The 14,283-nt window shown below is 34.5% G+C and overlaps 1 protein-coding gene across 2 annotated transcripts in view; it reads right to left on the reverse strand.

Moving 5' to 3' along the window:
- BTBD10 (BTB domain containing 10) overlaps window positions 1-14,283 on the reverse strand; it is a gene marked incomplete at its 5' end in the record, with an annotated part of 51,073 nt that overhangs the window by 9,641 nt on the left and 27,149 nt on the right. For both annotated transcript variants that reach the window (XM_079707469.1, XM_079707468.1), the window contains 4 exons: window positions 3,967-4,087; window positions 5,583-5,685; window positions 8,620-8,905; window positions 10,925-11,121. In XM_079707469.1, the coding sequence (XP_079563595.1) occupies window positions 3,967-4,087; window positions 5,583-5,685; window positions 8,620-8,905; window positions 10,925-11,121 (707 nt within the window). The remainder of the gene's footprint in view (window positions 1-3,966; window positions 4,088-5,582; window positions 5,686-8,619; window positions 8,906-10,924; window positions 11,122-14,283) is intronic.

Genomic DNA, 14,283 nt, shown 5'->3' on the forward strand with positions numbered 1-14,283 from the left:
CAGAAGACCTAAAAGACGGATGTCGAAGAGCCAAAGTCTTGAAAAGAGTCATGAAGAAAGAGTGACTTAACAGTGAAACCTAAAGGAAATGCCTTTAAAGACAAGGGTACCAGAATTACCACTAAATTTAACGTTGTTCAAAATATTATAGTCAATTCAGTAAGACAAAAAGATATAAAAAGTTTTACTTACAACAAGGTCAATTATCTACCAAGAATATAAAAGAAACAACTGAAAAACTATTAGAAATAAAACAGAGTTTGGTTAGGTGGCTAAACACAAATATACAAAATTCAATAATTTTCTCATGTTAGCAGTTAGAAAATCTGAACATATTCTACACACAACAGGAACAAAAATACAAAATACCAAAGAATAAACTTAATAAGACCATAGCAGAAGAAGACATAAAAGAAAACTGAATAAATGGAAAGACATAGCAGTTGGAGCAGGAGTCAGTATAATAAACATGTTAATTCTTGCAAAAAATTAACTTCAAAGAATCAATGAAAAGCTCAAAAGTTTTCAAATGATATAGTTTTTTTAGACACAGGTCAGATTTGAGTATGTTTGAGCCTGAGGAATACTGTATACAAAGAGGAAAAGACTAATGATAATAGAGAAGATGACAATAAGTGGAACAGTGTCCTAAACAATGCATGAAGGGATAAAAGAGTTTATTCTTTCAACAAATGTTTATTGAATCCTTACTATGTGCCTGGCACTATGGACACAAAGTTGAAAAGGTATAGTCCCTGTCCTCAAATTCAAACTGATTTAATGCTATAAACTGAAAAATAGAGCAAGACTGGGGTGGGGGAGAGAAAGAGAGGGGGCGGGGGAGGGAGAGGGAGAGACAGAAAGAGAGAGAGAGGGAGGGAGGGGGGGAGGAAAGAGAGAGGAGACAGAGAGAAAACATACAAGTGTCTCTGTCGTTTCAGTGTCTCTATATTTCTGTGACTCCAAATGTAGTCTCTGCCTCTTATCTCCCTTCTCAAACTAAATGTAACTTCAGTTTTTTGATCTTCGTTTACAATCCCACTATCTCCCACGTGGATGGTGCCCTTCTTCCTGGGCCTTCTGAACTGGTCCTTTTGCAAACTTTAAATTTCATTTTCCATACCACTTTCACCCTGGACACTATATTTTCATTTCTCTTAGCCCCAGGCCTTCATTTGTCAGTCCAGCCCTGGTTCTCAAAACCTCTTCTGGATTACAGCTTACCTGGTGAGAGAATATGGACAGTGAAGAAATTATAGCCTAGTTGGGGAGCTACCAACCTATCACAAAGTTCCTTCACTATATGGTAAGCTCTATGACAGAAGATTAACAAGTCATTTCCTCACTGTACTAATCTTCTTGCCGCTAAACATAGCATTCCTCCTGCCTGAAACACGTTTCCTCTTCCCTCTCCTCCAGAAAGTTTCCTCAAGCCCGCACACCTGAGTTAGGTACAGCTCCTACATGCTCATTTAGTACCCTATTCTTCCTCTAACACAATATAATTACTTATCTGTTTTTCCCACTATACTGCAGGCATGATAAGGACAGGGGTCTTGTCTTTTCTTGTTGCTTTTTACATACCTAATATTTAGTATAAAGTGAGTATTCAATAAAAATGCAGAAAATGAGTGATAACTATGTAAACCATTAAACAAGTTGTTATTAAAGCATATTTTCTAATACAGTTATTCACAACATATTTTCATGTGGAAATATAAAATAGCAATGTACAATATGATTCTTTAATATTTTTTATTTTACTTTACCTTTATTTCCTAATTTTGCTATTTTTTTTTTAAAGCAAACCCTTATTTAACACTATGTGTCAAGCACTATCCATTTAATCTTCACAACAACCTTGTGAGGTAAGTAATATTACTGTCTCCCATTTTAAAGACGAGGCAACTAAGAAATAAGGTTTTAAGTAACTTGTCCAAGCAATCCAGGATGCTCTATTCAATATACATTTAGTACTTTTATAATTTTAAGTAAGAGACAAAAAGACATTTTGGTGTAAAGTGCCATTACAATATTCAGTAAAGGCACATATTTGCAGGAAAAAATTCATTTTTGGACTCAAGTCCACACCTACAGTATCCTTTTATATTTTACAAGACCATTTCTATCTCTTCAAATTCTATATAGCTTTGTTGCAATAAAGTCTATGAGAATCTCTAAATTTCCAGTAATACATTATTACAAGTAATCTAGAAACACAAGTATTATTTAAAGGCCAAAAGTCTAGAAAAACCATATTACACATATTTTCTTTCTATTACACATAAATATTCTTACCTTTAATTCCATAACAAATAAATGATACTTAACAGTGATGACAAGGTAAACTATGTTTAAAGGATTACAGAACTAAAATCCATTCATCTATAAGGAATTCTTGTGTTTTTTTATCTGACAGTCACCAAAATTCAACATTTAATCATATAAAGTTAAATTAAAATGGTCCCGTGAAAAAACGCAAAACTTGAAGTCAAAGAATTATAAGTTAGAATTAATGCTCATGATTTCAAAAAAACATTTTTTAAGATGTGAAAAAACAACTTTGTTCAAGTTTACAGCTGTACGCTTCAGCTGTCCAGCTACTTGACTTTAAACTTTTAAATATCATTTATATAGAAATGGACTCAAAGGTGGACCATCCAATCCTCTGTCCCTATGGAGACTTTAAATATCTGGCAAAAAAGAAAACGGTACTTAGGAACAGACCTAATAAGGCCACTCATTTTCAAGAAGTTAGATCATAATTAAGCCTGAAGGTTAGCTACATTTAAATATATACTAGTTGCCTTACAAATTTAAATAAAATTTCCCATTCACAATTTCTAACACATCAATGTCGAGAAGGTATGACCCCACTCTGCTAAACTAGTGTTGAGTTTAGGTAATGAAGTAAAGATAACCATATATCTGGGACTAACATATATCTATAACCACAGGTAGCAAACTTTTAAAATGGCTTCCCACATTATATAGGAGAAAATGTAAGAATATTAGTTTAAAGACCTTCCATAATCTGGCCCCCCTATTTATTCCCGTCTCCTTCCAGTCCCAATATAGTCTCTGCACCAACTAGGTTATTTCCGAAGTCTATCACTTACATCTGTAATCCCCAAATGAGTAACCTTCCTACTCCATTCTTGCTAAATCATTCCTATTCACTCTTTACTACCTGTCTCCTCTAAACTCTCCCCCAATCCCACTAGCTCACAATGACATCTCCTTCTTCTGAACTTTTCCAACCACTTAATATGCAAGTCAACATTTGATAATTCTCATATACATTTTATCTTTTCTGTGTATAATCACCTTTTTTTCTTAGGCATGATGTAACAGTAAAAGGGAGGGGTGCTAAGGAAGGGAGTGACAGGAAAATATCAATCACAGAGTTAAGCTTTCCAAAGGTCTAGACCCTGCTCTGAGACTATGTTTGAAGTTCTTGGATAAAGTCATTTAACCCTTTGTATAAATGAGGGCTAGGTATCTGGTATTCAATCTAAAGTCTTTAATGACAAATACTCTTTTTGAGAATTATTTATATCTTTCATAGTGGCTTAGGATGTTGTATTACATGGCAAGTATAAAAAAATTATAAATTTTTGGTTGATGTGATCTGAGGAGTGAAGGCAAATACCACACTTGGCCAAAGCCAGGGCTCCCAAGCTGGGAGATGAAGACTGGCAACAAATGATACAGGAGACAGTTGAAGAGGAAATCTGGGAGAGTCTATAAACAAAAAAATTATTAAAGTTGAAAGAAAGTTTTGGAAAATTACACCAAGAGCTTACAAAGATTTCTGTGGACTTTCACAAATAATCTTCATGGTATTAGTGTTCTAAAATTCAATTAAACAAATACTTGAAGTCTAGGTAAACAGCATTATTTCAGGCATTTCATTCCAATATATTTTAACTCTACAAACACTCACACACAAAACATCATACTTACTGAGATCTCTACATTTAATAGTACTATATTCAAAAGATATACAAAGATAGTCGCAAGCTTCTCTCAGTTCAGGAATAGATATGCCATCAGGACAACGGATTATTCCTGTTTTATAGTAATCCTGAAAAAAAAAAAAGTAAAGAATGCATAAAACATCTGGTGCACGAGGTAGGCAAAACTTATTATTAAGGTTGGGCTGGTAGAATTTTCAAAAATCGTGGTACTCTGAGGAATTGTGGAATTTTAAAGTTAGGTGGCACCTCCATTCACCTAACCACTTTTTCACTTTACCAACAAGAAAAATTTATGTCCAAATGGGTTCACTGACTCACCCAGTTATTATAAAATTATTTAACAGCAGAGGTAAGATTAGCACCCAGGTCTCCTCATTACTTATGCATCTCTTCTCTCTACTATATCATGCTAATGCATATGTATTCTCCCCCTTACAAGTTATTTGTCTACATAACTACCATGCATTTAAAAAAAATTTTTAAGGAAGTTAAATGATATATTTTAAGTTACCTTAAATATTACCTAGAGAATTGAGCAAAATTTAAGGTTTTTAGTAAAGAACTTCAAAATCATATCCAAGTATTCAAATATATGCAAACAGAACACACAATTAGATATTCTTCTTCCAAATACTGTTCTTTGGTGTTGCCCACATTATTACAAACAATAATAGTAATTATTTCCAAAATCTACTTAAAATGCTGTTAGGGGCTGGCCGAGAGCTACAGATAAGTTACTCCATAGCTGAGTCATGGAGTAAACTTATCAACTCCATTGGGGGTCAAATGGAAGTATGGGCAGCTGAAAAGGCACTTCCCCAAAAATTAAGATCTGCCTCAAGCTTCTTGAGGTCAGAGCCACAGCAACATTATTTCTGAAGTTGCTACATGAATGGAACCAAGACATCTTCTGGTACTTTTCAAAGTCCTTGTTAGTACTGATTATTATCAACTACTTTTCCTGTCTTGTACCTCAGGATCCTCCCTCTCCTCTTCCCACAAAACTACTTAAGGAAACCATATTTTCAGACTGTGGCATAAACTGTCACACACTATAAATCAAACCTTTATCACTGATTTAAAATCATAAGTAGGGACTCGTAGTACTAATTCAAATATTCCTCAAAATAAAAAGTTAAAAATTTTTTTTTAAGTTTTAAAACAAAGATGGTAAGAAATACATTTTAGAGATGACTTTTAAATGTTCATAATGTCCATTGTTAGTTATATGCAATAAAATATTAGAATTCCAGTAGCCACATTTATTCTCTGGTAGTAAATAATTATCAACTTACTGTATTTAGTAGAATTAAGGAGGGTGGAGTAATGTGACTATAGAAATGTTACCACTAAACTCTTGAAAGAATTGACTGTGCAGACCTAAGAGATGAATTATCCCCTATCTTATCTTTATGAAGGTTATAAAATTCATTTATTTATATCATATTATATTTACACACCAAAAAAAGATAAATTGTATTTTTTCAAAAATGTCCTGGATACTTCCATAGAGATATCCAAATAGAACTCTGCTTCCAATCCAAGTACCTAACAAGAAGGGGTTAATTGATTCAATCAATACACATACGAAAGAGTACTCACCAGAATAGCTCGAAACACAGTAGAGCCAATCCCCTCTGCCACCTCATACTCTCCCTTCTCATTGGGACGTGTAAAGTTATGTTCTCTGCCAGATCCAAACATCCTATGGTAGCAAATAATTGAGAAATATATCACTAAGATATTCCTTCAAAAGGGAAAATTGTTTTCAGGTACAAAAGTAAAAAGGGGGGCTTCCCTGGTGGCGCAGTGGTTAAGAATCTGCCTGCCAATGCAGGGCACACAGGTTCGTGCCCCGGTCCGGGAGGATCCCACATGCCACGGAGCGGCTGGGCCCGTGTGCCATGGCCGCTGAGCCTGCGCGTCTGGAGCCTGTGCTCCGCAATGGGAGAGGCCACAACAGTGAGAGGCCCGCGTACCGCAAAAAAAAAAAAAAAAAGAAAGAAAGTAAAAAGTAAAAAGGAATTATAATTTAAGCATTAAATTATGTCATTAAATTAGTTCAAGAATGTTTATCAGAAGTTTATTCAGGCAAATATAATAAATGAAGGAATATTAAAATATGTTTTTGTGTGAGGAAACAGTAGTAAAAATTCCCTATAAGAAAACAAAATAAATTAATAAAATTCAGAAGCTAAAAAACTTTCCAGTCCCTTCACCTCAGGGGATGAAAAAAAAAACATCAATTTGGAGAAATTCTTATACTAATTTTAACCAGAAAAAGAAAGAAAGAAAGGAAGGGAGGGACGGAGGGAGGGAGGGGAGGGGGAGGGGAGGGGAAGCGGAGGGGAAGGGAGGGGGAGGGGAAGGGAGGGGGAGGGGAAGAGAGGGGAGGGGAGGAGAGGGGAGCGGAGAGGGAGGGGAGGAGAGAGGGAGGGGAGAGGGAGGGAAAACTATGTTATCTGTGCCTTTTCCTTAAAACTACTGTCTTCAATGCAAAGTTATTCTATAAAGAAGCACGTAGAGTAATCTAAACTAGAGAAAAGTAAAATAAGGGTATGCAGATTAGGTTACTTTTCACAACCTTAACTATAAATGTAACAAATTTTGCACAAAATTCTTATACTTGCATTCCAGAACTGAAAAACAAGCAATCAAATGCTGGGGTAGGGAGGAATGACCAAGTTAAGAAGAGAATGAAAATTCTAAATAAGTAAGTAACAAGCTCTTAATATTAATTTTTACAAAAAGAAAATACAAATGAATTTATATTTTTTCAAGTCATGTTGTTGGCCCTTTAACAGTAACTATTTAGAAAAGAGGCAATTTGCAAAACAGGTCCTTCAAAGTGAAAAGCTGAATGCGTAACTCCCTAGAAAATTTTAAAATTGTGATTAAAGGAATTTGAACCTCTGAATTCAATGATGCCACCATTCCTAAAGTAAATATGGCTGATCTAAGTTTTCTATTCAACAATTTCCCAATTTAAATAGTTCCCTCTTTTGTTATAACACAGAAACCTATAAACAACAAAGCTTTTTTATTTCAAAGTTTCCAAAAGAATGCCAACTGTTTTTTTACAGTTCCCATGAATATTAATTTTCATCCCCAAAGATATGCTTTCGTCAACTGACATGAAAAGAAGCCTTCACTGATTTGGGAAAAAAAGAAGAGAGTCCTTCAGGAATCAAATGTCATGCAATTTTCTCAAATACTTGAAATTTTAACAAAAAGGGAAAGCTATACTTTTCAGATCAATATGTATCACAAACACAAAAAAAATCTTTTGCATTTGTTTTAAGAAAAATGTAGCCTATCAGTTGAAGAAAAATTTCAAATATCTACTTCTACATTTTAACTGTGTTCCTTTACAGTTTAGGTAAAAATATAAATATAAAGTATTATCAGTGTTGAGTCATACTCCTAAGAGCTCCCATCAACAATCTTCCCTATGTTTCTAATAATACATAAAAGCCTACAGAGTTCAAGTATTTTTTTTCGTACAGATGTAAAGTCTAGTGCCAATGTTAAAAGGAAATATTTGTCTACTCAAAATGTAAACAGCATCACATGCTGGCATTTATTCAGTATTCAGAGATACTTACAAATTTCACACACACACACACACACACACACACACAGAGGTATGCCAAACAGTTACACATGCAACCTAGCAAAAAACACAAGTTTTTTTTTCTTACCTCACGTAAACTTCCATTTCATTTATGTGTCTCCTTCGTTTTATATTAGAATGAATAGAAAAAAGGCACTAATTTTACAATTAAAAGGTGTTTGATCCTAGTTTTTTTTTTTTTGCGGTACGTGGGCCTCTCACTGTTGTGGCCTCTCCCATTGCAGAGCACAGGCTCCAGACGTGCAGGCTCAACGGCCATGGCTCACGGGCCCAGCCACTCCGAGGCATGTGGGGTCTTCCTGGACCGGGGCACAAACCCGTGTCCCCTGCATCAGCAGGCGGACTCTCAACCACTGTGCCACCAGGGAAGCCCTGATCCTAGTTTTGAACACTTTGAAAAATCAAGTCTATATTCTTAGACAGAAGTTCCCATAACTAGTCCACACTATCTATTATCAGTTCTAGATTGTGGTTCCCATAACTAAAAACTTTATATTAATCTATTACTCCAGACTAGACAGATTAAGAGACAATTATCTCTCCTTCATTCTACTAACTACTTGTTAATATTATTTCTTTTTTAAGTATCTACATCAAATTGATAACTCATGCTAACTTTTCAGCTAACGAAATGCTGATACCTGCTGTATTTGGAGGTTGAATTTGGGAGCCCTAAGTGAAGGAAGCATTAGCACTGTTAAATTCACCTTGTTAAATACAATCTATGCTTTCAACCTATAGAAATCTTTCAGTGTCCTGTCTTCATTTAACTAATATATTTGCTATTTCTATTGGTATAGCAAAGATTATTTGAAATAAAAACAAGTTCAAGATCTGGCTCTACCACTTTCTAGCCGGATTAACTTCAGCAAATTATTTAACCTCGAAAGCTCAGCAGGAACACTGTATTCCACCAGAGAATTACTGTAAAACTTTAAATGAAAAAAAACCAAAGCAATGTTAAAGTGCTTTAGAATTAATAATACAAAGAATAGCAATACCAACCTGCCCAACATTGTATTTGGCTGTGCAGTAAAAATGGATGGGTCTACAACAAATCTAGTGTTATCCACTATTAGTGTCACTCGTTCCGATGTTCTTACATTCCGAGCTCCTTCTTTTGCATTTTCATACACAAACACCATTTCCCCAGATGTCTTACAGCTACTATCTGAACTTGACTGACTACTGTTTCTGCTGCTGTTCCCAGCACTGCTACTGGAACCACTTGGAGATGCTTTTTGAGGACGAGGACTGCTTGGACGAGAGGAGCTGTGATCTTTTTCACGTTCTGAAATATAGATGTTAAACAAAGTTATGCAAATTTTCTTTTTAAAAATTTGAGATTTATATATATCTTTTAAAAACTGTGATTTAGAAAAGCTGTTTTATATCACTGCATTTCTGCTTTTTTGATTTCAACTAATATTTTCACAGATCATATATGTTCATTTATTTTCTAGGAATGAAACCTAAAATATCAAATTGTTTTCTAAAAAAATTAATCTTTTAGACTTTAAAAGAAAGATGTATAGCTGACTAATGTTGACCCAGACTAAGATCAAAATTAAGGTAAATTTTATATTATTGCTCTACTTAAAAATATATAGAAACCCAAGGAGAGGAATATTCTCACAAGTCACATAAATAAGCATTGAAAGTTAGTAAAAGATTAATAACAATTTTAACTTTCCTAAACACTGAAAGTATTAACACTATTCTGAAAACACAAAGTACAAACTTTGCACTCTTACTATGTTAATAAGGAAATCCCCAAACCAGCTATTTGTCTCACAAAAGGTCCCAAAGGAAGAAAAAAATTTCACTGCAGACATTAAGAAGTATATTTATGTTTTCAAATGACTTTTAATGTCTTAGCAAATTAAGTGGTTTTAATAGCTTATGATATACTGCTTTGTTCTCATTCTCATTTTTGAATAAAGCACTACTAAAATTTTATAGGGTCATATTATTAGCTACAATTTTAATAGGAAACATTGTTAAAATTCAGAAAATTTTCTTTAGCAGTTCCAATAGTCTACAAAGGGGACATTAAAACTAAGACTTTGTGATAAGTTTCCTTTAGAGGCTAGATTACTAAACTTTAAAGGTGACCTAAAAATGTACCTCCATCTCATCAGTTTCACCAGCTTTTGCCAAATTCCTCCATGACTCAAGCTACTTAGAACACTCTGTACAGCTTTACTGGTTATATAATTAGGTTTGCTGTATCTCCAGAGATGCCCTGACACCTCCCTTTTATTGCCTATTTCCACAAGGCTGCTAGCATCCCAAAATTAAAATTTGCTAAAATAATAAAATAATTTATCTCCTATTCTCTTTCCAGATACTAAACTTTGCATATAACAAACTGTCAACTCTTATTTATACTTTTGTTGGTCTTTAGCTTATCAGTATTAGTCTGACTTTTAAGACCTACTTAGATACTGAAAACATCTCCACATAATCAGACCCTAATATAAATGATTTTGGTTTATACGAGGTAATCAGAAACTACCTCAAATAGTAAGTCAAATTATTTAATTTGCCACTTCTGAGTGGAAAATAAAAATCAGCAAGCTTACATTGTTTATGTATCTCCACTTCAGACTACTGTTCTACAGTCACACAATGTATTTACCTGGGGTAACAGCATTCATTTATAGTAATAAGTAGGAAGGAAGAAAAAGACCTGAGCTAGTTGTCAAGAAAAGAAAAAAAAAAAACCACTTCACACCTTCCTTTTCCTCTTCTATTTTTTTATTAAATTTAAAATATTGTCAAAAATCAAGATAAATTACCTTATAATAGTTACTCCTTCACTTCCTTTTAAAATATGATTAACAAGGATTCTTATCAATAATTCACTACAAACTATTTTAAAATAAACCACTGCTCTATATCTCACAAGATAAAAATCACCTGAAAAAAATGTTAAATCTACATATTACAGTTTTAAAGGTTGTTCAAATTATTTCTGTCCCAGACTCTTAAAAGAAATTCACTTTTAAGTTTCATTTAATAAGTTGTTTTTTCACAGCAAGAACCAAGCTAAGCTAAAACAGAAGCAATGAACAGAAGTAAGAAGTTAATTTTACTCTGAAGTATTAGGCACAAATCATTGTTATTACTGCATTAAAAAGGTAAATGCGTTGGGAATTCCCTGGTGGTGCAGTGATTAGGACTTGACACTTTCAATGCCAGGATCAATCGGGAAACTATGATGCCGCAAGCCTCGAAGCGTGGCCAAAAAAAAAAGGTAAATGCATGCTTTTAAAAACCATTGGGAAGCTTAGTTGATTTTACATACCAACATGGTGCTGTCGTGTTGGAGAAGTAACATTTCTAATACAAGGAGTGAGCTGAGATTCTGTTCTTTCGTGAGATGAATCTCGAGATCGGTCACTTGACCTTCGTCTATCTCTTGATCTCTCATGTCCCCCACTAGCACCATGTAGACTCATTTTGGTGTGCTCAACAACTCCTTTAGCAACACGTGAGGGAGCACTGATAAATTAGAAAAGAAAATTAACCATAAAAGTAGGGCATGAAATCACAAATGCTTTCCCCAAAACCCCCAATTAACATAAAGCTACTAATATTTTGAAATGCAAGAATCAAATGTTACTTTACAATTCTGAAACCTAATTTACTTTAAACTTGCAGGTTTTAAAAATTCTGGAACACTATGTCTTTAAAGATCACATACTCCAACTCAGTCTGTTTTTAAGGATGAGAAAGCCAAAGCCCAGAATGGTTAACTGACTTTTTAGTTTGTAATAGAAGAGGTAATGGTAGTAGTAATAGCAGCAGCAGAGACCACCCAGATCTCTTAAATATTACTCAAGTGTTCTTTTGATTTCTTTGATTGTAAGGGGAAAAGGGAGGGAAAAAGCACCAGCTTCTGGAACTCTGAGGTATAGGCAAAGTAACTGGTCTCCCTGACAAATAAAATAAGTCTACATGCTAACTCCAATTCATTTTGATTTTGATTGAACCCTCTTCAAAAATTTTAAAAAGCACTTTTCTAAAAAGCTAACAGCACTATGTAAAGTTACAGAATTTAATATTTTGAAAACATCCTACATAAATTTTCCCATGAGAAGTGAATAACTGGGAATGATGATTAAAATATTCTAGTTGACAGCATTCATTCACACAATTATTTATTAAGTTATATATGCTATGTGCACAATGCTGTGCTACATGCCAAGAAAGAAGCAGCTCCCTCAGGCAGCTTATGATTTAAGTGTAGCAGTTATATACATGGACATGCAGAAATGTAAACAATTCAAGAGCTATCCCAAATTTCAAATATAAAATGACTAAATGTATCTCAAATATATAACTAATAAATGAGTGATAGATAATAAATGCTTTAAGTTCTCACATGAAGAAGACATCACTGTAAATCACTGGTGAATCAGGCACTAACAAATAGATAAGATTTTAATAATCAGAATACACTGCAAGTAGGAAAACTGATAGGAACAAAAAAGAGAGAGCCTGACCTAAGGCAGGTGGAAATTTACCACCTTAGCAAACAAAACACATGCTTCATAGTTTAAAAACATTAAAGTGCTTTTTAGAAACAGAAGAAACAGGAATAGAAAGAACTTCATGGCTTTAGAGTAATAAAGACTTAGAATCAATTGTCCTTTAAACTTAATTGCTCAACATGTTGAATGTTACTTAACATTTTGGAACCTTCATTTCCTCATCTGTAAGCTGTAGATTCTTTTTACTTTCTAAGTTCAATATGAGGATTAAATGAAGTATAATAAGTAAGCTGACCAGCAATGTGCCTGGTACAATTGAATCACCCATTAAATGTTAGTTTATTTAGTTATAACAGGTGAAGATAATAAAGTTCAAAATCACAAGACTTGCTCAGAGTCACCAAGAATTTAGTGGATACCCTGTTAACACTGTAACCTAATCCTTTCAATTCATTCCAGTGCCCCCTCCACAATGTTACCCTGCTCTCCTTCACCAAAACCACACTAGTTAAAAATTTAATCTTGATGATTCAGTTTTAAATCTGATAAGGTTCCAGGATCATCTCCTCTGCTGATTTATTAGCTATAACACTTTGTTTTGTTATTTTAGTGGTTTCTTTGATTATGAAAATCGCTGTCATCTCACTATAACAGACTAAAAAGACAAAAGGCTGACTTTGTAACTACTCAAAGAGTGACTTCTATGGAAATAAAGGCAACCTACCAGCTTGTATCAGTCATTTGTCTCTCATAAACCTACAGACAGAAACAAACAAACAAACCCCTCTAACTCCCACCTTCCTTCTAGTGAAAAATATCAGAATAGGATCACATCCTTGGAACATAATTTTTTTCTTCAAATAGAACAAATCAAAAGATCCTACTTTCAGGTTAAAAACCTTCAGAGTAGGAACAATGGAATTTCTGGCTCGTGTCCTAAAGTAGGAAAAAGAAAGGAATCCACAATAATAGAATAAGGATTATACATTGGAAAAAATAACTCCTTAAATTATTCTAGATGCTGTTTTAAATGTGCTAATAAACACATTTTCTAAATATGAATCTAATTGATAATTTAACAGACAAGGTACAAACACAACTACAACTAAGGCAAATGCAGGATAAACGTTCGGTAAGGGCCAAGCAGACTGATTAATTGAAAAAGGATTTCAACTAGACATCTCTACAGCTGAAAGATTAAATGCTGCTAAGCATTCTGCTGAAATATTGGCTTCATTTCTAAACTGTTTAGACGTTAAATCAATGCAAAAGGTGTCATAATACACTCCTGTCCTTTCTTTTCATTCTCAAATGGAATGTACTCTGAATCAGACCTTCAAAATCAGATGTCATGGAAGACTAATTATGTCCTACTCTATTTAGTTAAATAATTTTAGAGCAGGAAAGCACTCTAAGGGCAAAAATAATATGTGCAAACAAAAATGAGGATAAGCAAGTTCACAGGGGTAACTCTGCTTCGTGTTGCATCTAAGAGAGTTTGGGATACGTGAATTGAGAACAGGTAAGGAGATGAAGAATGCATCAGCCCCAACATCTGCTTCTAGCCAAGACAGGGAAACAAGGACTGAATTTACCTTCCTGTCTGAAACAACCCAAAAACAAAATATATGAAACAATGACAAGACACAATATATTTGGAAAAGAAAGAGAGTGATCCCTGAAAGATGGAAAATAAATAAGGCCAGCAACTGCCCCAAATTACTACCTTAAGAAGAGTTTCCAGAATAAAACACAGGGAGGCAAAACCCTGGCAGAAGCTGATGGACTCTGAGTTAAGGATATGGAGCTGAGGGCCTGGGGACAATAGGTGGCTAGAGTTCTAAGGAAAGAGTACCAGAGAGGGGAGAGCAACACAGAGAGAAAAACCTCAGAGATCTGCAGAGCCTAGTACCAATCAATGCACACGTGAGGAAACTTGACGAGGCTGGGGAAACAACTGACTCAAAGAATTAGAGGAAACAGTGCCCGGGACTCATATAGAGCCAGGAATAGGGCCTGTTTCCCCTAGTCAGGATGGAAAACCTCATAAAAGGGCACTGAAGGGAGAATCTAAAGGGTCTTGGCTCTGAAATGGGAACTAATTAGACCTAAACTGAGCACTGTTCTAGTCATATCTAACAAATGTTAACAGCAACACCTGAAAGAATCA

The sequence above is a fragment of the Hyperoodon ampullatus genome, assembly GCF_949752795.1.
Source record: "Hyperoodon ampullatus genome assembly, chromosome: 7".
Classification (NCBI taxonomy): Eukaryota; Metazoa; Chordata; class Mammalia; order Artiodactyla; family Ziphiidae; genus Hyperoodon; species Hyperoodon ampullatus.